Source organism: Trichoderma evansii (assembly GCF_050947405.1).
Source record: "Trichoderma evansii strain SZMC 28006 chromosome Unknown GGI43scaffold_6, whole genome shotgun sequence".
NCBI classification, from domain to species: Eukaryota; Fungi; Ascomycota; class Sordariomycetes; order Hypocreales; family Hypocreaceae; genus Trichoderma; species Trichoderma evansii.
The window spans coordinates 256,729-279,404 of record NW_028145200.1 but is presented as its reverse complement, the minus strand read 5'-3'; the positions used below and the strand labels follow the sequence as shown (position 1 = coordinate 279,404).

At 47.2% G+C, this 22,676-nt stretch overlaps 9 protein-coding genes across 9 annotated transcripts; 5 read left to right on the top strand and 4 right to left on the bottom strand.

Annotated features, from left to right (window-relative positions):
• Positions 1–12: 12 nt before the first annotated feature.
• GGI43DRAFT_433112 (uncharacterized protein) lies at positions 13–5,408 on the bottom strand (the record flags this gene model as incomplete). Its single annotated transcript, XM_083209688.1, has 4 exons — positions 13–2,746; positions 2,852–3,831; positions 3,907–4,529; positions 4,586–5,408. The coding sequence occupies 4 exons, from the start codon at positions 5,406–5,408 to the stop codon at positions 163–165; spliced, it is 5,010 nt and encodes a 1,669-aa protein (XP_083061981.1). The 3' UTR covers positions 13–162.
• Positions 5,409–6,406: 998 nt separating this feature from the next.
• On the bottom strand, positions 6,407–7,180 carry GGI43DRAFT_400741 (thioredoxin-like protein). Its single transcript, XM_083205481.1, has 3 exons — positions 7,056–7,180; positions 6,684–6,986; positions 6,407–6,628 (listed from the first exon to the last, which is right to left on the bottom strand). Exons 1-3 carry the CDS (start codon positions 7,065–7,067, stop codon positions 6,548–6,550), a joined length of 396 nt encoding a protein of 131 aa, XP_083061980.1. The 5' UTR covers positions 7,068–7,180; the 3' UTR covers positions 6,407–6,547.
• Positions 7,181–7,360: 180 nt separating this feature from the next.
• Positions 7,361–9,360, bottom strand: GGI43DRAFT_327309 (fatty acid desaturase). Its single transcript, XM_083201930.1, has 2 exons — positions 8,096–9,360; positions 7,361–8,029 (listed from the first exon to the last, which is right to left on the bottom strand). The coding sequence occupies exons 1-2, from the start codon at positions 9,101–9,103 to the stop codon at positions 7,709–7,711; spliced, it is 1,329 nt and encodes a 442-aa protein (XP_083061979.1). The 5' UTR covers positions 9,104–9,360; the 3' UTR covers positions 7,361–7,708.
• A 1,388-nt stretch (positions 9,361–10,748) lies between these two features.
• Positions 10,749–11,390, top strand: GGI43DRAFT_327302 (uncharacterized protein). Its single transcript, XM_083201929.1, has 4 exons — positions 10,749–10,965; positions 11,023–11,063; positions 11,114–11,176; positions 11,224–11,390. The coding sequence occupies exons 1-4, from the start codon at positions 10,830–10,832 to the stop codon at positions 11,320–11,322; spliced, it is 339 nt and encodes a 112-aa protein (XP_083061978.1). The 5' UTR covers positions 10,749–10,829; the 3' UTR covers positions 11,323–11,390.
• An 867-nt stretch (positions 11,391–12,257) lies between these two features.
• Positions 12,258–13,220, top strand: GGI43DRAFT_400734 (60S ribosomal protein eL14). Its single transcript, XM_083205480.1, has 3 exons — positions 12,258–12,389; positions 12,486–12,620; positions 12,690–13,220. The coding sequence occupies exons 2-3, from the start codon at positions 12,492–12,494 to the stop codon at positions 13,002–13,004; spliced, it is 444 nt and encodes a 147-aa protein (XP_083061977.1). The 5' UTR covers positions 12,258–12,389; positions 12,486–12,491; the 3' UTR covers positions 13,005–13,220.
• Positions 13,221–13,420: 200 nt separating this feature from the next.
• Positions 13,421–14,639, top strand: GGI43DRAFT_400728 (nascent polypeptide-associated complex subunit alpha). Its single transcript, XM_083205479.1, has 3 exons — positions 13,421–13,966; positions 14,034–14,092; positions 14,160–14,639. Exons 1-3 carry the CDS (start codon positions 13,727–13,729, stop codon positions 14,509–14,511), a joined length of 651 nt encoding a protein of 216 aa, XP_083061976.1. The 5' UTR covers positions 13,421–13,726; the 3' UTR covers positions 14,512–14,639.
• A 393-nt stretch (positions 14,640–15,032) lies between these two features.
• Positions 15,033–15,761, top strand: GGI43DRAFT_382204 (F1F0 ATP synthase subunit d; the record flags this gene model as incomplete). Its single annotated transcript, XM_083203220.1, has 3 exons — positions 15,033–15,041; positions 15,193–15,675; positions 15,732–15,761. The coding sequence occupies 3 exons, from the start codon at positions 15,033–15,035 to the stop codon at positions 15,759–15,761; spliced, it is 522 nt and encodes a 173-aa protein (XP_083061975.1).
• Positions 15,762–16,330: 569 nt separating this feature from the next.
• Positions 16,331–16,976, bottom strand: GGI43DRAFT_421840 (E2 ubiquitin-conjugating protein UBC13; the record flags this gene model as incomplete). Its single annotated transcript, XM_083208022.1, has 4 exons — positions 16,331–16,506; positions 16,569–16,700; positions 16,762–16,850; positions 16,924–16,976. The coding sequence occupies 4 exons, from the start codon at positions 16,974–16,976 to the stop codon at positions 16,331–16,333; spliced, it is 450 nt and encodes a 149-aa protein (XP_083061974.1).
• Positions 16,977–17,547: 571 nt separating this feature from the next.
• Positions 17,548–22,465, top strand: GGI43DRAFT_327290 (uncharacterized protein). The gene is made up of 2 exons (XM_083201928.1): positions 17,548–18,024; positions 18,080–22,465. Exons 1-2 carry the CDS (start codon positions 17,864–17,866, stop codon positions 22,371–22,373), a joined length of 4,455 nt encoding a protein of 1,484 aa, XP_083061973.1. The 5' UTR covers positions 17,548–17,863; the 3' UTR covers positions 22,374–22,465.
• The last annotated feature ends 211 nt before the right edge of the window (positions 22,466–22,676 follow it).

Below are 22,676 nucleotides of genomic sequence, written 5' to 3'. Positions count from 1 at the left end.
AGAATCATATCCCCTGATTCTATATCCTGACGAAAACCGTCTAATCTAGCATGTTCTAATTATTATCATACATCGCAATATAAAACGAAAATAATAATGCAGTAACAACTGATCGTATGAGTCTAACATGCGTGTTCTTCTCCTACAGTAAATTAAAGACAGCTACTGGAGAGTAGCAGATCTTATGCGCGATGCAGGCAGCGAAGGCCAGTCTTCTTTATCAAGAGAAGCTTTCTTTCCAGGCGAAATGGCTTTCGGATTGACCGGCTCCTTGCTTTCGCTTTCATTTCGGCGTTTATCTTTTGACCAGCTGCGCTGCCTTTCAGCAGAATGATTTCCTTGCTGTTTTGTCAAAACCTCGAAGCTACCACCCGCTTTTGAGCTGTCAATGCGTCGAAGAAACTTTTCTTTCGGCTGCTGCGATTTGGTAGGCGAGTTATGCGTGGCCATTGGCCTTTGCATAATCTTGAACTTTGACGGTGACCGATTCTCTCTGAGTAACTCTTCTCCTTCTGCTATTCGAGCTGAGGCCGCTTTGTAAAAATCTGGTACTTTACCAGTATCTACTGCTGCGACAGTGGCCTTTTGGGGAGACTCAAAAGCCGTTGCAAGCGGGTTAAGTCGACTCCTCTTGGAAGGATCTGGTTCCGTTCTATGTGTCACTGAGTCGAGTCTATTCGTATTCTCGGTACTCCTCATGGGCATCTCTCCATTTGCAGCATATACAGGTTGTGGCGATTCAAACCTGCTTGTTGCAGAAGCTTCAAATGTCTTCGAAGTGATTGCAGGATACTTGTTCTTCCGTTTTTTTGGGACCTTCAATGAGCCGCCTGCGTTATTTCTGAAATCATGCCGACCCCGAGGAAGGGTATCGTGTGAATACTGGCCTCTGGTATTTGCCTTAGCTTGTTCTGTAGAGTCTTTGAAAAATTCTGTTGCGCGCTCGTCAGGCTTTCCCGTAAAATAGACAGGATGAGAGGGGCGAGAGGGAGATCCAGACATTGCCTGAGCCGACATAAGCATATTGTAATCTGCTCGAAAGTCTTCCTTCGGAATAAAGGACGTCTCAGATACAGACGGTGATATCTCTTGGCTACTGCCTTCATTCTGTGAAACAATCTGCGATGCCAAGGCCAGACGTTTCTTGGTTTTCTTGGATTTGGTCCACTTTGGTTTTGACTTGGTCTGGTTATTTTCCGTATTGCTCACTTTGTCTTCGCCAGTAGGTGCCTGTGACTGCGTGGCAGTAGTATCTGTCTGCTCTGACGTATTCTGATATGGGCCAGACGTCTTCATTTCTGAGGATTGCAACTCTCCCTTGGCCATCGTATTGGTGGAAAGTTCGTTTTCTAGTGATACCACAGGTAGCTGAGCAAATGCATCTGAGCTTGGTTCATAAACCAGGGGCTCATCTTCGGCAAGATATTGGGTTACATCTTTGACTGGCACTTCAGCAACTTTTATCAATTGCTTTGGTTTTGCCTTGTCCGAATGTAACGTAGGAATTGACTCAAGTTGATCCAGATTCCTGACATGCAGCGTAGAAATGTCTGCCTTGTCTATCATATTACATGATGGCTCATTTAGGATTGGTAGATTAGATTGCTTGCCAGACGTACCGGCTGTTCCTAATTTTTTGGACTTTCGTGGATCCAATGGCATAGGAATCCTATTCCAGGCCTGTTTTCGTTCTTTTATCTCCTTCTCAGTATAGACACTGGAAAGTTGAGCATGGTCGTTTATGTCAGACTCAATGTGCTTCTCAGAAGATGCCACTGCGGATATCAGTGGTCTCTCAATAATATCTTTGGTGCGATTTTGCGCCTTCCTCTGGTCACTTGATGCTGGTACAGTTGCATTGTCGTTGTTTTCATTTTCCTGTATTCCATTCTCAATTTTCTCAATTACATCAAAACGCCGATGTTGACAGTCCTCCATAACAACTAAAGAGGGCTGCTTAACTTTTCTATTGTTGCTCTTCAACATCGGACTGCCCGTTCCTGTGGTTGAGCAAAAATTGTTGGAGAAATTTGCTTTGGCTGTATCACTTGAGGAATAAGTTGGATTGATAGGGATACTTGGTAGCGCAATGTCAACTTTCTTCGGCGAAAAACCTTTGCTGCTGTCACAATCTGTAGTTTTAATGTCGCATCCGATACCCTGCTCAATAATAGTTTCCTCAGAAAGCGACTCTGGATGTGAAACGCTCTTTTTCTCACTCTTTTCCTCCCCTGGATAACACATAGCTTGAAGAGGGAGAGAAATTGGCTCGGCAGCATATTTACTCAATCCTTCAAAAGCGAAGTTTTCACGATTAGCCGCAGGCATTTCAGCCGGAGCTGGCAATTCGGTAGATTCATCCCAAGTAGTCTCATTAGTTGGCGAGATAATTTGCTGGTCTATGCTCTGTTTCGATATGAAAGCTTGGGGCAGAGTCGAAGCACTCGTAGGTCGGGAAGGAATCTCATGCTGATCTGGTTCTGGTGTGAGGGTATGGCTTGATGCCAACGAACAACTAGGAGGCGCCTCAACATGAGCAGGATTTTTACCTGGAGAGAGAGATTCGCCGCGTGATGACTGTTGGTGCGTGATTGGCAGAGGCGGGAGCTTTCTTGGCTGCTGTTGCGGATGGCGCTTCATCCACTTTGATCGATGGACTGGTTGAATGGTTATTCTAACGTCTTTCTCAGGAACCATACCTCCACCAAAAGCAAGAGCTTGTGAGACCGAGGATTCACTCTCGAATCTATCAGGTGTTAGTGTGAAAAAAAAAAAAAAAAAAAAAAAAAAAAAGAAGAAGAAGAAAGAAAGAAAAAGAAAAGAAAAACAGTGTCTGAATGGTAAACATTACCTCACGATAAATGCATCCCTCCTCATAGATGGTGTTGAATAAGCCTCTTCCACCTTGCCAAACCTAGTGCTTAATCCAAATCTGAGGAATGAGAGTATTTCCGATATCGCCACAAACGAATCAGGACTATTCACCCTCACCCATACACTCCTATTGCGTTCGTTACACTGATCGCAAGTGCAGTGGCAATATTCTATGTTTGGGCCGACAGGATTGCGACACCAAGAGCTCTGCCGAGCCCTGTCCTGCGGAGGGCCTCGTCGCCAAGATTTATTCAAGTGGCTTTCTTGGAAAGCAGTATGGTGTTCGGTTTGAGGCTGCTGGCCAGAAACATATCCCTGAGTCTTTTGGCTTTGAGATCCTCGACGGTGTCCTAACCTGTTATTGTTGTAAGTACGGCTACTGTTTTGGTATCCATTGTGCGCTGAAGACATTGAGGAGCCATATAAATATTCCTGTCGCGGCTGCTGAGTTGGGTGGATACTATCATCAGAGCCATTGACAGGAGTACTGTATGGCATAGTAGATGGCATCGCGTGAGAGTGTGTCCCTATAGGGAGCTGATGAGATGGCATAGCCTGTGGAGCTCCAGAAAACTCTCTGTATGGCACATTGTGAGGAATCGATTGATTTTGCGCGGAATGGAACTGGTGATTCTGATACGGGAACCCATGAGGTGCTACATGGTGTTGCATACCTCCTTTCTCTGGCTGCATATTGAAGGCAGCAGTCTCTGCTATTTGCTGAATAGAGGGAGTGAAGCTCTGTTTGAAAGAGTCGCCAGGTAAAACATCTGTCGGTTTTCTTCCTTCTTGGGATAGTCTGCGATCATTTTGGCTAGACGGTAGTGGCTTAGGAACCGTAGAACCAGCCATGGATGTAGCCTGGCGCTGATCAAATCGTGCGGTATCGTGCATTGGGAAATGCCCTTCAGCTTCTAGCTGAAATCTTCCTCCACGTCTCGGAGCCATTCCTGAGTACTAATCAGAACGCTCAATAACCGGAGGCTGCTGCTGATGATGATGAGCTTTCATCGATGCCATCCTTGTTCTCACCTCGTTTGATTGGCTGATATTGGTGGCATATTGATCTGCTTGCTTTTTCTCCGTAATGTCCTTCATGGGATTGTCCAGCATGGCCTCTGATCCCTCTTTCTTGATATACAATGGATTATCGGATAACTTTTGCTCGGTGACTGATAAAACTGCCGACTCAGAGCTTCGTCTAACATCAGAGCTGGTAGAAGTTTTATTATCCACTGCCAACTGGTGCCTTTTGCGCCCAAACTCTTGGCCGTCGCCGGAGATCACAGGAGAGGACTTTTCAGGCATCGATGAAGTTCTCCGAGTATCATTCTGACTTTGTAGTTCGTCAATTTTCTTCCGATAAGTCTTGTTAATAGGCCCTTGAGACAATTTTGGTACATTGCTACCGTTGACGATGACTACGCCAGATTTGGGGATCTCAGCTGGAGACGAAACAACTTCGGGTGGGCTATGCAAAGCTTGAAAATCTTCGGTCGATTTTTTAAAAGACTCTGAGGGTGGGAAAAAGTTTGGCGAGAGAAAATAGTGTTTGCCATCCTGTTCAAAGCAGGGGGCTGGATCGTTTGACACCCGATGAGGTTCAGATATAGGGGGCGGTGGCAGTCCATTACCGTCAAAAATTGGCTGTCCGGCTAGAGATAAATTAGCTCCCAGGACCTCACGGGATCCATATGCTTAGGAAACTTACTGAGCCAGTTCTCAACACCTTTTGTACGGAATGCCGTTATCAGGTCAGCAGGCTCCTCGGCTTTCTCTGCTTCCATGTTAGAAAGAAGATAGGCACGGCGACCTTTCAATGCGCTCGCAATAAGTGGCACAACGTCATCTTGCAGCGAGCCCAGGGATTCATGGTCCTCATCATTGAGAATACGATAGATAGAGCCTTGAGACTCTTTCCACTGCGTCAATTTCTCTCGGTTTTTCTCCAGCTTCAGCCACTCATCCGCCCAATGGCCAATATGAGCGGCTATTTCGCGCTTGAAATCGATCGAAATGAGCTTATTTTCATCCCAAATTGTGTTGATGATATTCCATAGGTTTAGACATCCGTTATGATAGAGGTCATAGGCATCGAAGTATGTCCATAAGTCATCCCAGCAGTATGGCTGTTGCATATTCTTTAGCTCATCCCAATGGAGCTTGCGAAGCGAGTTGCAAATTGCTTGGATCTCGTCTTTAGACCACAAGTGAATTCGACGCTGAGGTAGAATTTGATCCAACTTCCGGAATGGTCGACTTCCGCTCGAAGTTGAGATGATCGCTGTCGCCTTTGAGGGGATGTTGGTGTAGAATCCGATAGGAAGATTGTCCTCCAAATATGTCTGTGCCACTCCTTGCGAGTGCACGCCATGTATCATTTTGTAGGTGACGGGAATTCCATATGGATAGTATTTAGCATATGCTTCACGGTCTCCATGGGGAAAATTTTCGGCGTGAATACGAGGGAAAGCAGCCGCAGGAAGAACCGGATGCGGTGCTGGCAGTGGGTTCATTCGAATAGCCTCAGTCATGATGGAGTTCTTGGTCGTTGTCAGTAAGAGTGATATTGAGATAAGCTCCAAGAGAAAAAGAAGATAAGGTGAATTATTGATTGAAACGAGAGGACCTGAGCATCAAAAATGCTGGCACGGAAAGAAAGCACCTGGCAGAGCACCAAAAATGAAATCCAAAAAGACGTAGCGAGAGATGGGGATGGAGAAACAGAAAGAGTCGTGAAATTTGATAGAAGAGAAAAATAAAAATAAAAGTCTGGGAGAATGGTGATAAATGGTGATAAATGGACGTACCTTACTGCAAACGATTCTTTCCGGAGAGGAAGGTGCAAAGAGCTTAGGTAGCGGTAAATTGGCTCAGTGTCGAGATAAAGGCGAGCTTCTGCAGCGCAAAATAGATCGATGGCAAATTGTACGTAGCTATAAAGAGGCTTGATACAAGCCGTGAATAGAATATAGAACAGTTAAAATCTTTGTTGCGTATCCAACGATTTTGTTGTTGCGCAATGAAATGCTGTGCAGTTACTGTACGTTGCCGGTGAGAGAAGGGAAGAGAAGAGAGAAGAAGAGATAGAAGAAGAGAGTGGGCTGAGTAAATTGGGTGGAATGAACCAAATTTTCATCTGATGTGGGAGAGCAATAGAGAAGAACAGGTAATAAAGTGAATCAATACTGACAGAACCGCAGCGTGAATCTGACAACTGGACGACAGCTGCCAGCGGTGGAGCTCCATACATGTAAACATTCTCAAGAGGCTGTTTGTAGCGATGTTGTTTGTAGCTATAAACCATAGCTATGGAGCTACTATAGAGACCATAGAGAGCTGGTGTCCTATGCTGATGCCTATTTGGCGAAGTAGAATTCGCGATCCATTTGATCATCAAGAAGTGGGAGTGCGGTTCAACGTAGTTACTTTGCCTTTAGGAGATCTAATCGATTTGTGTAATGTGCGCTATTTGCAAAGGCTCAAGTTGTTTGACGGCATCAAGGTTCAAGACACATGGGAAGCAGAGGCATTTATGACATAAAAGAACAATCCTATTTTTTCTCACTACCGTCTATAATTCCCAAATATTTTTCATGGTAAAGAGTGGGGTATATATATGAAGATGCAGCTTCTAAAGCTTATTTTATACATGATGTCGTTCTAACAATGCTCATTTTTGAGCGTTTAGTAGCTTCAAGATCTCGGACTCGTTGTCTCCCGCAATCGCCTTGCCGTTGCTCCAGTCAACCGTCTACATAGCTATTAGTCACTGCACCCCATGAGCTGTTTTGTCCCATAATACTTACCAGCGGCCGCAGCAAGTTCTCCTTGTTCTCCTTAAACTTCCTCAGCGCATCCTTGTCGTCTCTTGCGCCCTTGACGACCTGAGAAGCGCCGCTCTCGCCAACGTATTGCAAGATTGTCTGCACCTGGTCGAGGGTCGGAGCGTCCTCCGTAATGTTCAGCTCAAATGGGTCCCGGCGAGCACTGGCATCGTTGACAGCGCTCGTCTGGGCGCTCGTGGATGCCTGCTTCAGCAGATTGGAAACTCGCACAGAGGCTGGAGAGCTAGCCTTGTGGAAGAGCGTGATTATGTCGAGAGTCTTGCGCTATACGGCCGGCCAGATTAGTTACAATTGCCACAATAGTCAATGGCTGGAGGAGCTAATTTGACGTACAAATCCAAACATATTGGGCAGGGGTATTCTGCAGGATAGTATCTGCTGGTTCTTGGGTAGTAAGCAGCAATTCGATGTGCAATGGACGTAGAAGTGAAGAATGACGTTATTTGCGTTCAGAACTTATCGCGCGCAAATAAGCTACACATAGTGGCCCGTGCGGGTCCCAGCACAAGCTCTTGGCATGCAGCCACTAAGACACCATACCTACCTATTGAGGTATACAGCTATCTACGGGCACGATTGTTAATTTCTAGGTAGGAAGAAAAGTACAGTTTACGTATCAGTCATTGTGCTATAATTCATCCAAATGCATATTCGTCTCTCTTCTTTTTCTATCTGGCAATGTCTCTTGCTGTGTGAACTCTATCAATATGTTGATTCAACCCAAGGTCCATTACCTCTCATCCTTATGCCAAAACGCCGCCAATACTTGCAAACATATGTAATAAGTAACCCAGTGAGCCAACCATAATACCATACAGCTATAACCAGATATATCCTCTCTATCAGAGCTCTTTCAATGTCTCGGAAGATGACTTTCTGTCTATCATACAACCATATTTCTCCAAGAAATCGGGCAAGCAGATCCACATTAATGAGCATCAGAACGGATTCAGTGCTACCGCCGTTATAATAACAGCCGTGAGATCTTAAGCATGCTTTTTGAATTTCTTCTTGATTTCTTCTTCAGAAAATTTGCGAGTCAAGCTCTTCAGAAACTCGATTCGTCCCTCCATCGTGAGATCTGCCTGGGCTCCAAGTGGAACCATACACTTGGCAAGAGTTTCGTAATCCTTTACCATCAGTCGGTAGGTGATCATCAAGAAGTCAATGTTGTGGAATAAGATTGCTCCTTCTTTTCCATAGGTTTTCCGCTGCTCCAAGAAATGGATAGGGTGATCCCGCCAGTGCCTGAGCGGGTTAAGATGGTGTGAGGTATGATAACCATCATTGTAGCAGAATCGATTGCTCTACAAAGACATGTCAATTACTAGAATCTGGAAAATACAGCAGAAATACGATAAGGGTTTACTCACTGCAACGTCCACCAAGGTGATACTTGATCGGTAATCAGAGTCTGGTTCGTCAGGGTCAACAAAAGCATGCTGGCCCCAATTGCCTGCCATCAATCCCAGTCTCATCAGCAAGAAAGGGATGATGTACACAAAAATTGTGGCTTTTTTGTTTACAAAAGTTGCCATGGAATAATAGAAGAAGTAGGTGCCGAATTCCCAGCCTCCTGCTCGCAGAGCCAATCCCCAGCGGCGCTTTTGCATAAAGTACATGGGAAGATCCATCCAGACGAGGAAAAAGAAACGCCCCACGTAGTGAAGGAAATGGAAGATGTCGTCTCGTTGGTAGCGGATCGTGGAGGACAGGTCATCTGGACCGTTGCCTTCGACATGGTGGTGCTTGACGTGGTGGTAGAAGTATGAGTTCCACGTATGTCCCATCAAAGGATCCGTGATATACGGAAATACCGTGTCAAACAAGGCGTACTTCTTTGACAAAATTCCACGCTGGTGAATATGTTGATGCATCATAAGCGTGTAGGTACCAACATAGTAGACCTGCATAATAGCATGAATGAATCCGTGGATGAGATTGAAGTTTCGGAAGAGAAGGATTGCACTCGGTACTGAGGTGGTAAAATACAGTACCAGATGCACAATCATCACCACATCCGTATCAAACCGGGCTGTTTTCCGCGCCCAGCGAATGAATGGCTGTAGGACAAGATTATTGATAGACTTGGGAAGACGATTTGGAAGGTCGTCAATGGACACAAATATGGTTGGCTCAAAGTGAGCATCGTCAGGATTTCTCAGGGACTTGAGAAGGGCAATATCCTCGGTAGCCTCAATTGAGTCCTTTTCGTCCTGTGGTTCAGCCCGGGACTCTGCTAAGACATGGTGCCAGTCATTGTCAGCCTTGGATGGTTCCGAGCGAGCCTCCCGTCTCTTAGTGATGTCGTTCTCCAAATTTTTCAGCACAATGCGGTCTGCACGGGTGAGACCGCTGTCGTAAAACAGTTCGCTCTCCATGGTGAGATTATCGCGACTAGATACTTACAAAAGCTCACAGAGCTTTTTCAAAACGGCGCACCGAGTTTATAATTAACTACGGCAGAAAAAAAATCCCCCCTAATTATCGCTCAACCGCTTTCTTCGGACAGGCCTGCCAGCGCATCCACCAGCGAGATTGCATGGGTCTCCGCATTTTGCTATCCTTCACGCCTTCGCCGTGTCAGTAGATTTAAGCTCTTAAGACCTAGTCCAACCTACACAAGCCACTTCACGTCGCATGGCTTGAACCTACAGTCCAAATAGTTTCAATTGTCTATGCTTTTTGCGGCCTTGTTTCGATTTTCACGCCTAACAACTTGGCAGACAGCAATGGCTTTTACTAGATTACTTCGCCAAAGATTTGCCCAGCTGCTTCGCCCAGCTCTGGCGTCTCCACTGATTTTCTACCGGGGTCAGCTCCAGAAGAAGGCTACTATAGCCTGATGCAAAACAAAGGAGACCATTGTTCGGCAGATTTGGTTGACTTGGTCCCCTAATAGTGGATCTCAACTGGGCAATGTTGCGGTGAATCTGGGCCAAAAATGGAGTAACAACGTCTTAACATGGAGTATAACATGAGTTGATAATTGGTGCTAGGCAGGACGACTGCGCCCGCGACGACGCGTATATTTGTTTTGAAACTGTTAGTTTCACGCATTGAAAGCGTATTAGATGCATCGTTATTCCATGCTTCCTGGGTACTATTCGCTTAAAGGCGTTGTTTCAAAATCCGAGCTTTATGACAGATCGTGAGATTATTTTGAGTCGCCCATGTCACGATCGTCCGAAGCTCCCTGGCCTAGGAAAAAATTCCTGGCCCACGTACTACTTCGGGGCTGAGGTGCGTCTGCCACTGCCCATTCTAGGCATCGTTGCAGATTAAATCGCCTGATTCTAGAACCAAGCTCTCATTCGCTCAGTGGCGCATCTTAAGGGGCAAGGCAAGGGTCACTAGCGCCGCATTCACAACGCAAGCAGAGATGTTATATTCTCAGACCTGGGACATGGTATCATCAGCCTTTCCATTTTGAAGTGCAAAACAGTTGGAGAGAACAGGTCTGATAGCCGAAAGGCGTAAAATACTATAGAAAGAACTAGGCAACAGTGCAGCATGCATTGCTTGCCTGGCATATATTCTGTCTCCGTGCAGGGTAATTGTGGCCAGTCAAATTAAGTGAAAGTATTGATATCTGTTTCGAAATGCGACATGTGAAGAGGTAAAAAGAGACCGACAGCGTCTAAGCCAAAGGAAAACAGTGTAATTTGCTTTGATGCATTATCTATCGAGAAGTCATTTTTACTTGACTACGGTAGATATGACTAGGTGGGTGCGATTGCCACCACGAAGGCTCTCTATGCATCTATCTCAGCTTGCTAAAGTTATCCCTGACACCAATTTTACATCAACACTTTCATAAACTTGGTTTATTTAGACAGCTGTTGCAGCACATCATTATATCTATGACGTTAAATTCCACATAATAACGTTCTCATGTCAATCACCGCGATTCAGCTATCATGACGTATGATGAGATCAATATGTGGAGACTTATAGCAGCAATGTTATCGACATTTGTTCGAGATAATGAGTATTTAAGGAATCAATTTTCGCAAAAGTTTGTTCTTAAAAAGCAAAGAGAGAATTAAATCACTCTATTAACTAAAGCATTCAAATTTATACGAAATAAAAATACCATTCGCAGTCATGTCAGGATATTCCAACGTTGGCACATCTGGCGTTTATGAGGCCGGTGACCAGCGGAATGTCAAGAGATCCGAGATGGAGCACGCTGAGCGATACAACGAGGGACAGACGCGATCACACATCGGATTAGATTCAAGTATGAATACCACTATATGTGCTTGCGCATGGCCGTTTATGCTGACTATTTCTTCAGAAGACCAACGCTCCATCGCTAACAGGCTGGCCGCGGAAGAGGTACGCTGCCCAACTCTATTCTTTTGATACCACGACTAACATGGCCGCAGCGGAAGTCAGAGCCTGGCGATGACAGAGAAACAGCTTTATCGAAAGAAGACCCGACACTTCCTGTAAGAGCTCTTCTCTATGCTCAATAGCGACGACTAACAAGATGAAGGCCAAAATGCACGGCAATGAGCCATCGAGAGGAGCCAAGGTCGACGCTCAGATAGCAGCAGATGAAGAAGAGTACCTAAGACGGAAAGGCAAGGCTTAAATGAACTGAGCTGCGCTTGCAATTCTAATGATTCAGAGTTATGTCGGAGGTGAGCTATGGATATTTGTTTTTATTAGGCCGTGGATTATGTATATTTGTCCACCCTTGGGCATTCGATAGCGTTTCTCGAAATACTTTAGACGCTGGTATAGGTATATAGGGAATTGCTATTTAATACATCAGTTTGGTTATCCGGCACCCCAGCCGTAGCTAAAGTCGTGAATTTTAAACTGGCGCTTTCTACTACCTCTACTACCTCTACTGCCTCTGCTCCCTCTATTTTTAGGTGTTGCAAATTTCTTAAATGAATATGTATGGATATGGACTGACCAGGTCATTAAGTTATAATTCGGGTACTGGATAATGAAACTGGGTTGTTGAATAGCAATTTCCTATACGTATCATTCGTACAAAAAGCACCACAATAACGTCACTAGCAAAGTTACATGTAGATGGGACAAGTAAAGGTTTGAATGAAGAATATTTATTTGATTTGAATACCAATGTATCTATCATCTGTAATGGTCTTTGTTAGCAGAAAGCTCAAGCCAAACAAAGAACAGTAAATAAATATAGGCGCCAGTCTCAGAATATGTAAGAAAAGTTTCTCATTTAGACATTTGGTATAGCATCTCCGGCGAGAGAGCCACCGCATGTGATCAACCGCAAATTACTTCATCATAGTACTGGCGCAAGATATGACAAGAGAAAAATAAAGAGACAATCATTCTTACCTTACCTCCAAGATTCAGAAACGACAGGAATGCATCAATTCCATGTGAAGAATCTTGCGTCTTTGGCACAAATACCAGCAAATATGTTTGACGAAGAGCTCAAAATTTTTAGTTCGACGCTCGCGAAGAAAAAGGAACGGCGATTGGTCCGTGCGCGCATGCCCGAGTAACGCGCTTTTCGGCGAAGAGATTTTCCGAACGGTTGCCCTAACGGATCAATTTTCGCCCACACTCTTGAGTTTTAGCGAAGCCAGCCCTCTCCAAAAAGAATTTGGTGAAGGTCAACGCTACTCCAGAACATCCACCCGAACGGCAGATAATCGTCGACATCTGGTATGATACACGCGCCTTCCTCCACTTCATTCTTATCCCGAATGAATTGCGACTTCTTCGAACCAACATTATCCGACTAACACGCCACCGAAATAGGTCACAATGGGCGAAGCACTGATTGAGGGTTCAAACTGGCGCCTCGTTGAGGTCGGCCGCATCGTCCTGATTAACGGCGAGCACCCCTACAGCGGCCGTCTGGCTGCCATCGTCGAGATCATCGACCACAAGCGAGTACGTTGACGTATTCTCCAAAAGCGTGCGACTCTTCACAAAACAAATGGCTAATCCGATGACATTCAGGTTCTCGTTGAGGGCCCCTCTTCAGACCCCAAGCTTAAGGTTCCCCGACAAGCCCTGCACCTCACCAAGGCTCTCCTCTCTCAGTTCGTTATCGAGAACCTCCCCCGAGGCGCCCGACAGACCGCTCTTACCAAGGCCTGGGAGAAGGCTGAGATCGATGCCAAGTGGAAGGGCAGCAACTGGGCCAAGAAGCGCGAACAGATTGAGCGAAGAAAGGCTCTGACCGACTTCGACCGCTTCAAGGTCCTCCGCCTCAAGAAGCAGCGACGATTCGAGGAGCGCAAGGCTCTGGCCAAGGTCAAGGCCTCCGCATAATTGGGTTGTTCAATCTGGAGTCACGGAGAGGTTGATCGGATGGTATTAGAATGAAGGGCATGGATCCGGGCAGGAAACGCATATACAGCAGCAAAAGTTCTGCTGGATTCATTTTCGCTCCCTTTCTGGAAGGGCTGTATGGTCACATATCATCGTTTATGATGAACGGCGTCAATACGGAAATTCAGACAAAATGAATTCAAAGCTTATAGGGAGGATTCTCATTGTGGATCTTTGTGTGATTTCGTGTAGTAAAAAAAATACCTATGAAATGCACGTAAAATATCACTACGAAATTCCCCCTTTCCACTTGATATTTGACATATGCAACTTGTAGCCGTACGTTAAATGTCCCAGAGTCCTACTACGCAGGCCAAAAACTGGCTCATCATACTGCGACGAAAATCAAATCCTTGATTACCTAATTCGGTTTAGCCGGCGCCATCCACCAAACCCTAGAAATTCGCAGCTCTCAGTCTCCAACACAAATCGGCATTGCGCAGCGTCACGTTGTAGATACATAACAAATTAATCGTCAGGTTAATCGCATAAAATGTGAGTATCCGGCCATTGGACTTTTTTTTGCCTTCTTCTCGAAGCAGCTAGGGCGCCATCAGGTGACAACGAAGCTCGCTCGTCTCGTTTCAAGGAAGAATATTTTCGTGCGAAAATGAAAGAGGGGACACAAGCTAATACCACTATCCCCCACCACAGTCATCAAAATGGCCAACCCTCGAGTTGAAGAGCTCCCCGACGACGAGACCAAGACCAAGCCCACGGTCGAGGAACAGGATGAGTCCAGCGATGAATCCGAAGCTGAAGAGCTCGGCGAGGGTCTCCCCGCTGGCTCTACTGCCGTTGTCCACTCCCGCCAGGAGAAGAAGGCCCGCAAGGCTCTCGAGAAGCTGAACCTGATCCGAGTTCCTGGCATCACTCGTGTCACCCTCCGCCGCCCCAAGAACGTAGGTTTTTAAATTTGAGAGGGAAAGCTAGAAATTCGCAGACGGGAGCTAAAACGGATATGTACAGATCCTCTTCGTCATCAACAACCCTGACGTCTACAAGTCCCCCAACAGCAACACCTACATGTGAGCAAAAAAATCAACTCATTATTATGATGAAAAAAGGGAAAAATATGTCTAACATCTGTATCAGTGTCTTTGGTGAGGCTAAGATTGAGGACATCAACGCCACCGCCCAGCAGGCTGCTGCTGCCCAGCTCGCCGCTGCCAACGCTGAGGCTGAGCACGCCGGTCACAACCACGACCACGATCACGACCACGATCACGACCACGACCACGACCACGGTAAGGAGGGCGAGTCCTCTGAGGCTAAGAAGGAGGAGGAAGAGGAAGATGATGGCGAGGAGGTCGATGCCGAGGGCCTTGAGGATAAGGATATCGAGCTCGTCATGACCCAAGCCAACGTCAGCCGAAAGAAGGCCGTGAAAGCACTAAAGGAGAACGACAATGATATTGTCAATTCCATTATGGCGCTGAGTATCTGATGACGGGGTATATGGGCAGGGTGCTTGAAATTATATCATTAGTATGCGCGAATAAATGCGCATAGGGATCTGTATTATTGTTCATCAAAGAGCTTTACTCGTCCTCTAAGAAAGCAAGTTATTGCGTACTTGACAAGTTTCAATTATGCCATTGTGACAAGAATTTTGCTGGTGATTGTATAGTTGATGAACATATGATGGCTATATGATGGCCACATTCTAACCTCGAAATTCTCAACCTTGTAGTACTACAGAATCTACACTTATTTACATGCACGTACCCGATAATTCGAGCTCTTTATAAGCTCATTAACGCAGCAGCTACAGAGACTAAGTGCTGTAATATGCAATGCATGCATCCAGCTCCGAGCGGTAGTGCGGCTAAAGGAAAAGTCATGCGCAAAGTCACGTGCCACGATTTGCAACCGGACCCGACTGGGCAAGTTCGGCAAAGTCAATCAAACCTCCGTTAAAGATCTCGCAGTCTGATCTTTAAAAGAGACCTCACAACACATCTCAAAATGGCCACGGTTAGTCCCCTCCCTAATTGGCGCCGAATGTTTAGAGTACCCAGCATCGCACGGACAATGCAGCGACCGATGAAGAATTTCAACCGCCATTCATGCGCAATATCACGCTTGGGAGGATCCATGAGCTAATTTTCATTTTCTCATCGAATAGCGAAGCGCAGCTCTCAAGCTCGACTGGGTCAAGGTCTCCTCGTCCCTGGGCCTCCGCGGCCAGACCGTCGCCTCCCTCCAGGCTTTCAAGAAGCGCAACGAGGATGCCCGCCGCAAGGTCCAGCAGCTGACCGAGCAGCCCACCACCGTCGACTTCGCCCAGTACCGCTCCATCCTGAAGAACCAGGCCGTCATTGACGAGATCGAGAAGCGCTTCAAGGCTTTCCAGCCCACCACCTACGATGTCAGCCGCCAGATCAAGGCCATTGACGCCTTCGAGGTCGAGGCCGTCAAGAACGCCGAGGCCACCAAGCAGGCCGTGGATCTGGAGCTGAAGGATCTTGCTGCCACTCTCAAGAACATTGAGGAGGCCAGACCATTCGAGGAGCTTACCGTCGACGAGGTTGCCGCCGCTGAGAAGTCCATCGACGAGAAGACTGCCGAGCTGGTGTCCAAGGGCAGATGGATGGTGCCTGGTTACAAGGTTCGTGGAATTGCCCCGGATTTTATCTTGATACATAGTGCTAATACCCCCCACAGGAGAAGTTTGGCGACCTCGCCATGGTCTAAGAAAGTCATTTTTACCCTATTTCGACTTCCCTTTGTGTACTCTAGCATTGTAGATACAAGAACTTGGGGCAGGGGCGTCCAGTTTCTGCTAATTGTCCATTTCCTGCGTCCCTTTATGTACCTGTGCACAAGAAGAGGGGAACCAGGAAGATATAAAAATAAACCTCGAGGCGGCGATAGATTTAAAATGGCGGGGGAGCTTCGCATGAGTGTATGAGTGAGATAGGTTATAATAATGAAATTTCTGACAGCCAACGTGATGGAATGATATATTGGCCCGGTGACACTATCTTGTCCGTGAGGTCATTTACAATACCAAAGAAATCTACACTAGGGAACCGCTGCCAGTATAACTTATTTATACTCTTCTTCAAATAAATATGAACCTTCTAGAAATATGCGAAATCAAGCCATAATAATCTCTCAACTCCTCCCGTAATAATGCTCATACACCGGAAGTAAAAAAAATCCCTGTTTACGTATGCCCGAGTCTTATTGCAAGTCTTCGACACGTATATATCTCTTTTTTTTTCTTTCTTACTTTTCGTTTTTCTTTTTTCTATCCTTATCTATGCCTTTGCATACTTCTGGGTCCAGTCCTTTGCCGTCGCGATGGCTGCAGCTTCGTCTTCTTTCCAGCTCTTAGCGACGTCGGGAGCGAGAGGATCATCGGGGTTGGGAGCACCGAGAAGGGCTTGGATGGAAAGCAGGATCGTTCGAATCTGCAGTGCGGGCGACCAGTTATCTGTAATGACGTATGAGTACTAGGGCATTTCAACTTCAACGGACTCGCATTCAACAACGTACTCTTCAGCACGTCTAGACAAATACGACCCAACTTGTCAACGTTCGGGTGAAAGATCTTGGTGAGGAATCGAATCTTCGGGGGAGTCATGGGATAGTCGTCTGGGAGGAAGAGCTCCAGTTTGAAAATGCCGCCTGTGTATCCTGTCAATACCGTTGCTTCTGCTTGCGACGTCTTTGGAAACCGTCTATGTACCTTCGTATGGTGAGGATGCGGGGCCGTGGATCTCGACGTCAAAGTACCGCAGGTTATCTTCGTGAGGGACAGCACTGATTCCAGGGACTCTACACAAAGGAAAGACGTCAGCGACTCGGGTAAGACCAGGATGGCGAGAGGCAGCTGGATGGAGGGGCGCACGGCTCGGCCATAAGGCGTTCTGTTTCCTTTATGATGCGCTTTGGGAGGGCCATCTTGACGTAGTTTTTGCTGTCTTGAGAAACGATACAGTTTGGTAGGAGAAAATGATGGAAATAAAGAGAGCGGTAGTCTGGAGGTCTGCGCCGACAACACCAGCTGATAACGTTGCAGTCGTTAGTTTAGGTAGGTCTAAGAAGAGAACGTGATGACTGAGAATGTTGCAGGGAGGAAATATAAGGCGGGGCATGCGACACTGGAAAGACTCCAGGCAGGCCGAGGGGCTGTTTGCGATAAGAGTGCGGCAAACAGCAAGGCAGAACGAGTATGAAAATTTATAGACAAAATTTTAATTTGTCGATATTTATCCCTTTCTTTCACAACTGGTGGTTGTACAGCAAATATTTACCTGAATGAGCTGTTCGTTTTAGATCTACTTGTTATACTGGATTAGATGTTTTCTCCAATCTACGTTGATCAAGGTACGGAGCGAGTTTATTGTGTTCTAGACAGTGCTGTAGTGCACATGGCTTAGCGTTTCAGGCTGCGTGGAAGGGTGATCCAGAACCTTGATAGGTCCTCTACAGCGCTGTCCAAGTTTAGCCTAGGTACTGACGTAGACTAAATTCCTAGCTCAGTGACTTACAGTGTACTTGGCCGTCACTGACCTCCCTAGCTCTCAGCTTGGCGCGCATCCCATCGAAAGTCAACCACCATTTTCACATCATCTGACGACGCCCAGCCAGAATCATCGTATTGGACCCCCTGTAGCCAGACTGGTATCTCATATCGCTCTTATGTCGTCGGATGGGTAATGAGAGCTGCGCATAGCTGCCGGCAGCTGCACGACTGTCACTTCAGCTTGGATAAACACCGCCACCAAGGCTCGCAAATGAGCCGCGACATGAGAGACACAGCCAATCTTTAGGAGATATCAAGGACGATGCCGACATTTGACAAGCCCGTAGATTCGCCCAAGAAGGGCCGAATCGTGAAGTCGGCGTATGATAGCGAGAGCTTTGAGTCCGATGGCTCGATCCACGTTGAAGGCGTTGTCGGTTCTGCTACAATTTCGCCTTCAGGCAGAGATATTGCTCTGGCATCGTGAGTTGGCAACGCGTCGAAGCGTTCTGTAATGACCGCTAACAGCTTCTTTTAGACCTGAAGGACTTGCAATTATTGACTTGGACTCACCATACAGCCCGCCACGGCGTCTGCGAGGTTCTGGCCAGCCATGGCTGGTTGTAGATGTGCAATGGTCTCCATTCACTGCCCGAGATTATTGGGTCGTTTCGACTGCAAATCATCGCGCATTGGTATGGAATCTCAATCTCAGAGATGATTCAAACACCGGAGCAATCGAGCACTCCCTTCAGGGCCACACAAGAGCCATCACAGATGTCAATTTTTCTGCCCATCATCCCGATCTTCTTGCAACCTGCTCTGTAGATGGCTATGTGCACTGGTGGGATCTCCGTCGGCCTCGTCAACCAGTGCTTACTTTTTGCGACTTTTTTGCCGGAGCTACACAAGTCAAGTATAACCGCCGAGACCCTCACATCCTCGCTTCGTCGCATGATCGTTGGTTGCGGATTTGGGATGAGCGAAAGGTTTCTGAGCCCGTAAAGTCAATCACCGCGCACACGTCGAAGATTTATGGATTAGATTGGAATCGAGGCAACAAGACCGGCCTTGTTACATGTTCGTTGGACCAGAGCATCAAGTTTTGGGATTATAGCAATGACGGTGATGAACTGGAACACGTTATTCATACTGAATACCCGGTTTGGAGAGCCCGCCATACACCTTTTGGCTATGGCCTCCTTGCCATGCCGCAGAATGAACCTGGCGACTTGTATTTATATGACCGATTGTGGTCAAAAGACGAGAGCATTGAAGCGTCACGGAAGCCAGTTGCTGTGTTTCCTGGCCATGGAGATCATCAGGCAAAAGAGTTCCTCTGGAGAACTCGAGGTGGGGTCACAGAAGATAACCTTGACGAGCGAGAATTCCAACTTGTAACATGGGGTACGGATAACGAGCTGAGGCTTCATTGCATTGACCCCAGCATATTCACGGCGGTGGGATACAAAAAGGGGTCTCCGGCCTCAGACGGAATCAGCCTTACTCGGAAAGGGGCGACATACAAAACGTTCCGGACAGTTGATGATGCCTCTACAATTGATAAACGAGCGAGCACAATGAAAGATTCAAAGACTAGTACAGGTGGCCTGCAGCACAAGCAAAGCGCCCTTACAGCTGCCGCACGATCTTCTGCTCCTTTCGGCGCCCGTCAGATGAGGCCAGCGTGGCGCGGGCCATCAATGAAAGCCAAAAATATACTGGGCAAGAGACTGGACCCAAGTCAAGCTCAAATTGGATGGATGAAGGGTATTAGTATAACGAAGAGAAAAGGCCTAATGGATGGTCCTAGACGGCTAATGTCCAAGGACTCCGGCATTATGGGCCACGGCTATCCCGATGACCAATGGGGCGAGCCTGATACGATTCAAGAAGAGCTCTTGCGTGTTAGTACACAGATTCCGAAGGTCAAATGGGATAATATCGATATGGATAACCTGACGCTAAACGCCTCGCTCAATGGTCCTTGGGGGAAAAATGGAGAAAACATCTTTATCAAGGTGAAAATCGATATACCTGCGGAGTATCCAAAGCACAAGGCGCCGAAATTCACTATTGAGAGAAGCTCATTCATGCAAGAGGAAATGCATAAGCGACTTGACCGAGAGCTACACGAGCTTGCAGATCAATTCCTTCGAAGGAAACAAAATTGCCTAGAAGTAATTTTTACCTATCTGCTGGGTGAAGTCGATCTCGAGTCTAGCACTACCTTCTTCAAAAACGTTCGTGATTTAGATGATGATCTTGACGGGCTTGCCGACGATAGTTCTACGGACGAAGAAGAGGATATTCCAGCAGGCGGATCGGCATCTATGTCTCAGGAATTGCCTCCTGCTGAAGCAGACACTGCAATTGCAATTCCGGCTCGTACTATAGTTCCACCGCCTCCTTTAACCTGCGGCGCTCGATTCTCGCATGATGGACGACTTATTTGCTTTTTCCCTACAAAGGAAGAAAAGGCACGTGTTTTGTTCCAAACATCTGCAGACGTGAATAAAGATCGTCCGAGATTAGACCAGCCGTTCTTTGCTGGCTTTGGTCGCTTATCCCATGATCCACCTCCGCGATACAAGTATACTACTGAGGAGGCATCCGCTACGGACGATCAATCAGACTCTGATGAATCAGGCGAATCATCTTCTTCGTCGAGTGACTCTGAGTCTACATCAATAAATAAAATGAGCCTGTGGTATCATTCAAGCCGACATCTCAGGAAAGCTTGGAGTGAGGATCGATCTATCCGATCTAGTGGTGGTGGAACTGGAACTGGAATAGGCACCGGTACAGGTACTGGGACAAGCCGCCGGCGGATTGGTCGGCCTCGAAACGCAGTCTCTATCCATGATCTGCGGCCGGATCTGCCTTCCAAACGGGAATTTGCTCAGGAGTATGCCATCTTTGGTGACGGAGCAGATGTTTGCGAACATAACGCAAGAGTTGCAGAGAAATATGGGTATCCTGATCTGATGAGTGTATGGCAGTACTTGGCCCTGCTATTGAAGAAGGGGATACCGCTTGAAGTTCTGGCTAGTAACCAGAGACGAGCCTCTATCCTTGTCATTGCCCGGGACACTGTATCCAAGACTCGCGCCATCGATGATGAGCAGAGCATCACCCCAGTTGGGGACAATGCTTTGTTAGGTCGGGTGAAATGGGGTCGGCATCCGCTGGCCAAGGATTTTATTCAAGAACTTTTCAACTATTTTGAAAAGATTGCTGACATACAAATGTTGGCGATGCTTTCGTGCATCTTCAGCGAGTCTTCGACAGATGATAGCGTTGCCTACGTGGAATCACAGCTTCCATCCCAAGAAACACCACTCCCTCTCAAGGCACCATCGTTCTCCCTAGACTACTTCCCTACAGATGCTACCATGTGGAATATCTATGGCCGTGGCATACCGCATTCGAATGTGACTACGCCCGGCACTCTTCACACACCTCTACCTTATGCTGGCTCACACGCGTCGGACGATGGAATGACATGGACGGGCGAGCCTGGAACAAACTCGTATTCCTGCGGAGAGACACCACCGCCAAAAGCAAGACCTCTGACTGCCGATGCAGACCCCCCCCCAACGATGTTATCGCGGTCTCCCTCTAACCGACCTCTTTCGAGAGTCAGCACTGGACTTAGTTCAGCCTTTTCAACCAACTTTTCGCGGTCATTCACTGGGGCCAGCTCATCGTCGCCACCTGCAGGACAACTAAGGAAGAAGCCCAGCCCTGCAGAGATGATTTTGAACACTCTAACTCCACGTACTGGATATGCCAGCGCCGGGCCATCCTATCCTGTAGGAGACTCCAGTGGAGGTAGGAATTCTGTATCAGACGACGAGTACCGTCGAGATGATACTTTGTCTCTCGCGCCAGTGAGCGTCTCTGTATTTGTGGAAGACCAGACGATATTCGATGACGATGGCTGGCTAAGTGAGCCTCTACTGGAGCCAAGCCGCGCCAACGTTTATGCCAACTACCGCTACGCATATGCAGAGATGCTCCAAATGTGGCGACAGCCCCTTGCTCGACTTGAAGTCATGAAATTCAATGTCTTGAAGGATGAATCGCCTTTTACTGGAGCAGAAGGAAGTTTCCACGACTCATTTACGCTCCAAGATGGTGCAAGTGGGACTACAAACCATCTCAAGACAGGGTCATCGCCTATCATCATGGGCAAAAAGGATCAGCTGCAAATTCTGGTCGCATCGGGTCGCGGCTTGGACGTGACGGGAATCTGCCGCGTCCATGAGACTCAGTTAGACCCCTTAAGATACACTTCTACGGATTCTAAAGTTGGCGGAGCCGTGGGTAACTGTGACCGCTGCCGGCGCATCCAGAGCCAGCTCCGCTGCGTATACTGCTTAGAACCTGTGGATGCCCTCTTCCCACCGTGTCTGACATGTGGGTGCGCGAGTCACGAAGATTGCCTCGCAGAGTGGCATGCCGCGGGTGAGATGTTTTGCCCTGCTGGAGATGAATGCAACTGCGTCGAACAAGCGTCCAGCGGCCAGGTGGAATCATGGGCTGCTCTTCGAGGCGCCGTGATGAAGTCACAGTCACAGTCCAAGTTATCGATGTTACCGGGCCCGGCGTTGGGAGACAACGATGAAGAGTACAGGTATGAGAAGAAGAGCAACATCAATAATCACAGGGATGACTCCAATGGTGATTGGGAACGGGTCGGAAAGAACGTGCCGAGCAGGGCTCAGGGCGCGACGACTCCAGGACTGAGCTTTGTACGCTTCAAGACGCCGACAGGTGCATGGTCACGGGCGTCGAGCCAAAGGCGAAATGGGAAGAGGGGGAATTGAAGATGCTGTAATGTGATGGATGCGGATATGCATACCGCAATGGGTATGATGGCTCTTTGCCATCTTGATTTAGGCGACTAATGGTTCGAAGCTACAATTGATGTAATATAAAACTTGCATATCTATAATTCCAACTGGGTGGCTAATTTAGTGCAACCAATTCTGCAGTTCCCACTTTGGTAGATGTCTTCCGGAATAGGAGAGAGGAATCGAGATTGGATCGATCTAAATGCTCCCTTGCTTATGGGTCACCCATTTGTCATTGCTGTTTCTGACTTGTGCTTCTCGATGTGATATAATAAG

What these genes read in the sequence shown, in the direction of transcription:
- GGI43DRAFT_400728 (XM_083205479.1), top strand. Translation starts at nt 13,727, where the DNA reads ATGGCCAACCCTCGAGTTGAAGAGCTCCCCGACGACGAGACCAAGACC. An exon ending in CCCTCCGCCGCCCCAAGAAC is followed by an intron (nt 13,967 to 14,033) that starts GTAGGTTTTTAA and finishes GGATATGTACAG; the next exon opens with ATCCTCTTCGTCATCAACAA. An exon ending in CCCAACAGCAACACCTACAT is followed by an intron (nt 14,093 to 14,159) that starts GTGAGCAAAAAA and finishes CATCTGTATCAG; the next exon opens with TGTCTTTGGTGAGGCTAAGA.
- GGI43DRAFT_400741 (XM_083205481.1), bottom strand. An exon ending in AGAACTTGCTGCGGCCGCTG is followed by an intron (nt 6,629 to 6,683) that starts GTAAGTATTATG and finishes ATAGCTATGTAG; the next exon opens with ACGGTTGACTGGAGCAACGG.
- GGI43DRAFT_327309 (XM_083201930.1), bottom strand. Translation starts at nt 9,103, where the DNA reads ATGGAGAGCGAACTGTTTTACGACAGCGGTCTCACCCGTGCAGACCGC. An exon ending in TCACCTTGGTGGACGTTGCA is followed by an intron (nt 8,030 to 8,095) that starts GTGAGTAAACCC and finishes ATGTCTTTGTAG; the next exon opens with AGCAATCGATTCTGCTACAA.
- GGI43DRAFT_327290 (XM_083201928.1), top strand. Translation starts at nt 17,864, where the DNA reads ATGCCGACATTTGACAAGCCCGTAGATTCGCCCAAGAAGGGCCGAATC. An exon ending in AGAGATATTGCTCTGGCATC is followed by an intron (nt 18,025 to 18,079) that starts GTGAGTTGGCAA and finishes AGCTTCTTTTAG; the next exon opens with ACCTGAAGGACTTGCAATTA.
- GGI43DRAFT_400734 (XM_083205480.1), top strand. Translation starts at nt 12,492, where the DNA reads ATGGGCGAAGCACTGATTGAGGGTTCAAACTGGCGCCTCGTTGAGGTC. An exon ending in AGATCATCGACCACAAGCGA is followed by an intron (nt 12,621 to 12,689) that starts GTACGTTGACGT and finishes GATGACATTCAG; the next exon opens with GTTCTCGTTGAGGGCCCCTC.
- GGI43DRAFT_327302 (XM_083201929.1), top strand. Translation starts at nt 10,830, where the DNA reads ATGTCAGGATATTCCAACGTTGGCACATCTGGCGTTTATGAGGCCGGT. An exon ending in ACACATCGGATTAGATTCAA is followed by an intron (nt 10,966 to 11,022) that starts GTATGAATACCA and finishes CTATTTCTTCAG; the next exon opens with AAGACCAACGCTCCATCGCT. An exon ending in AAGAAGACCCGACACTTCCT is followed by an intron (nt 11,177 to 11,223) that starts GTAAGAGCTCTT and finishes AACAAGATGAAG; the next exon opens with GCCAAAATGCACGGCAATGA.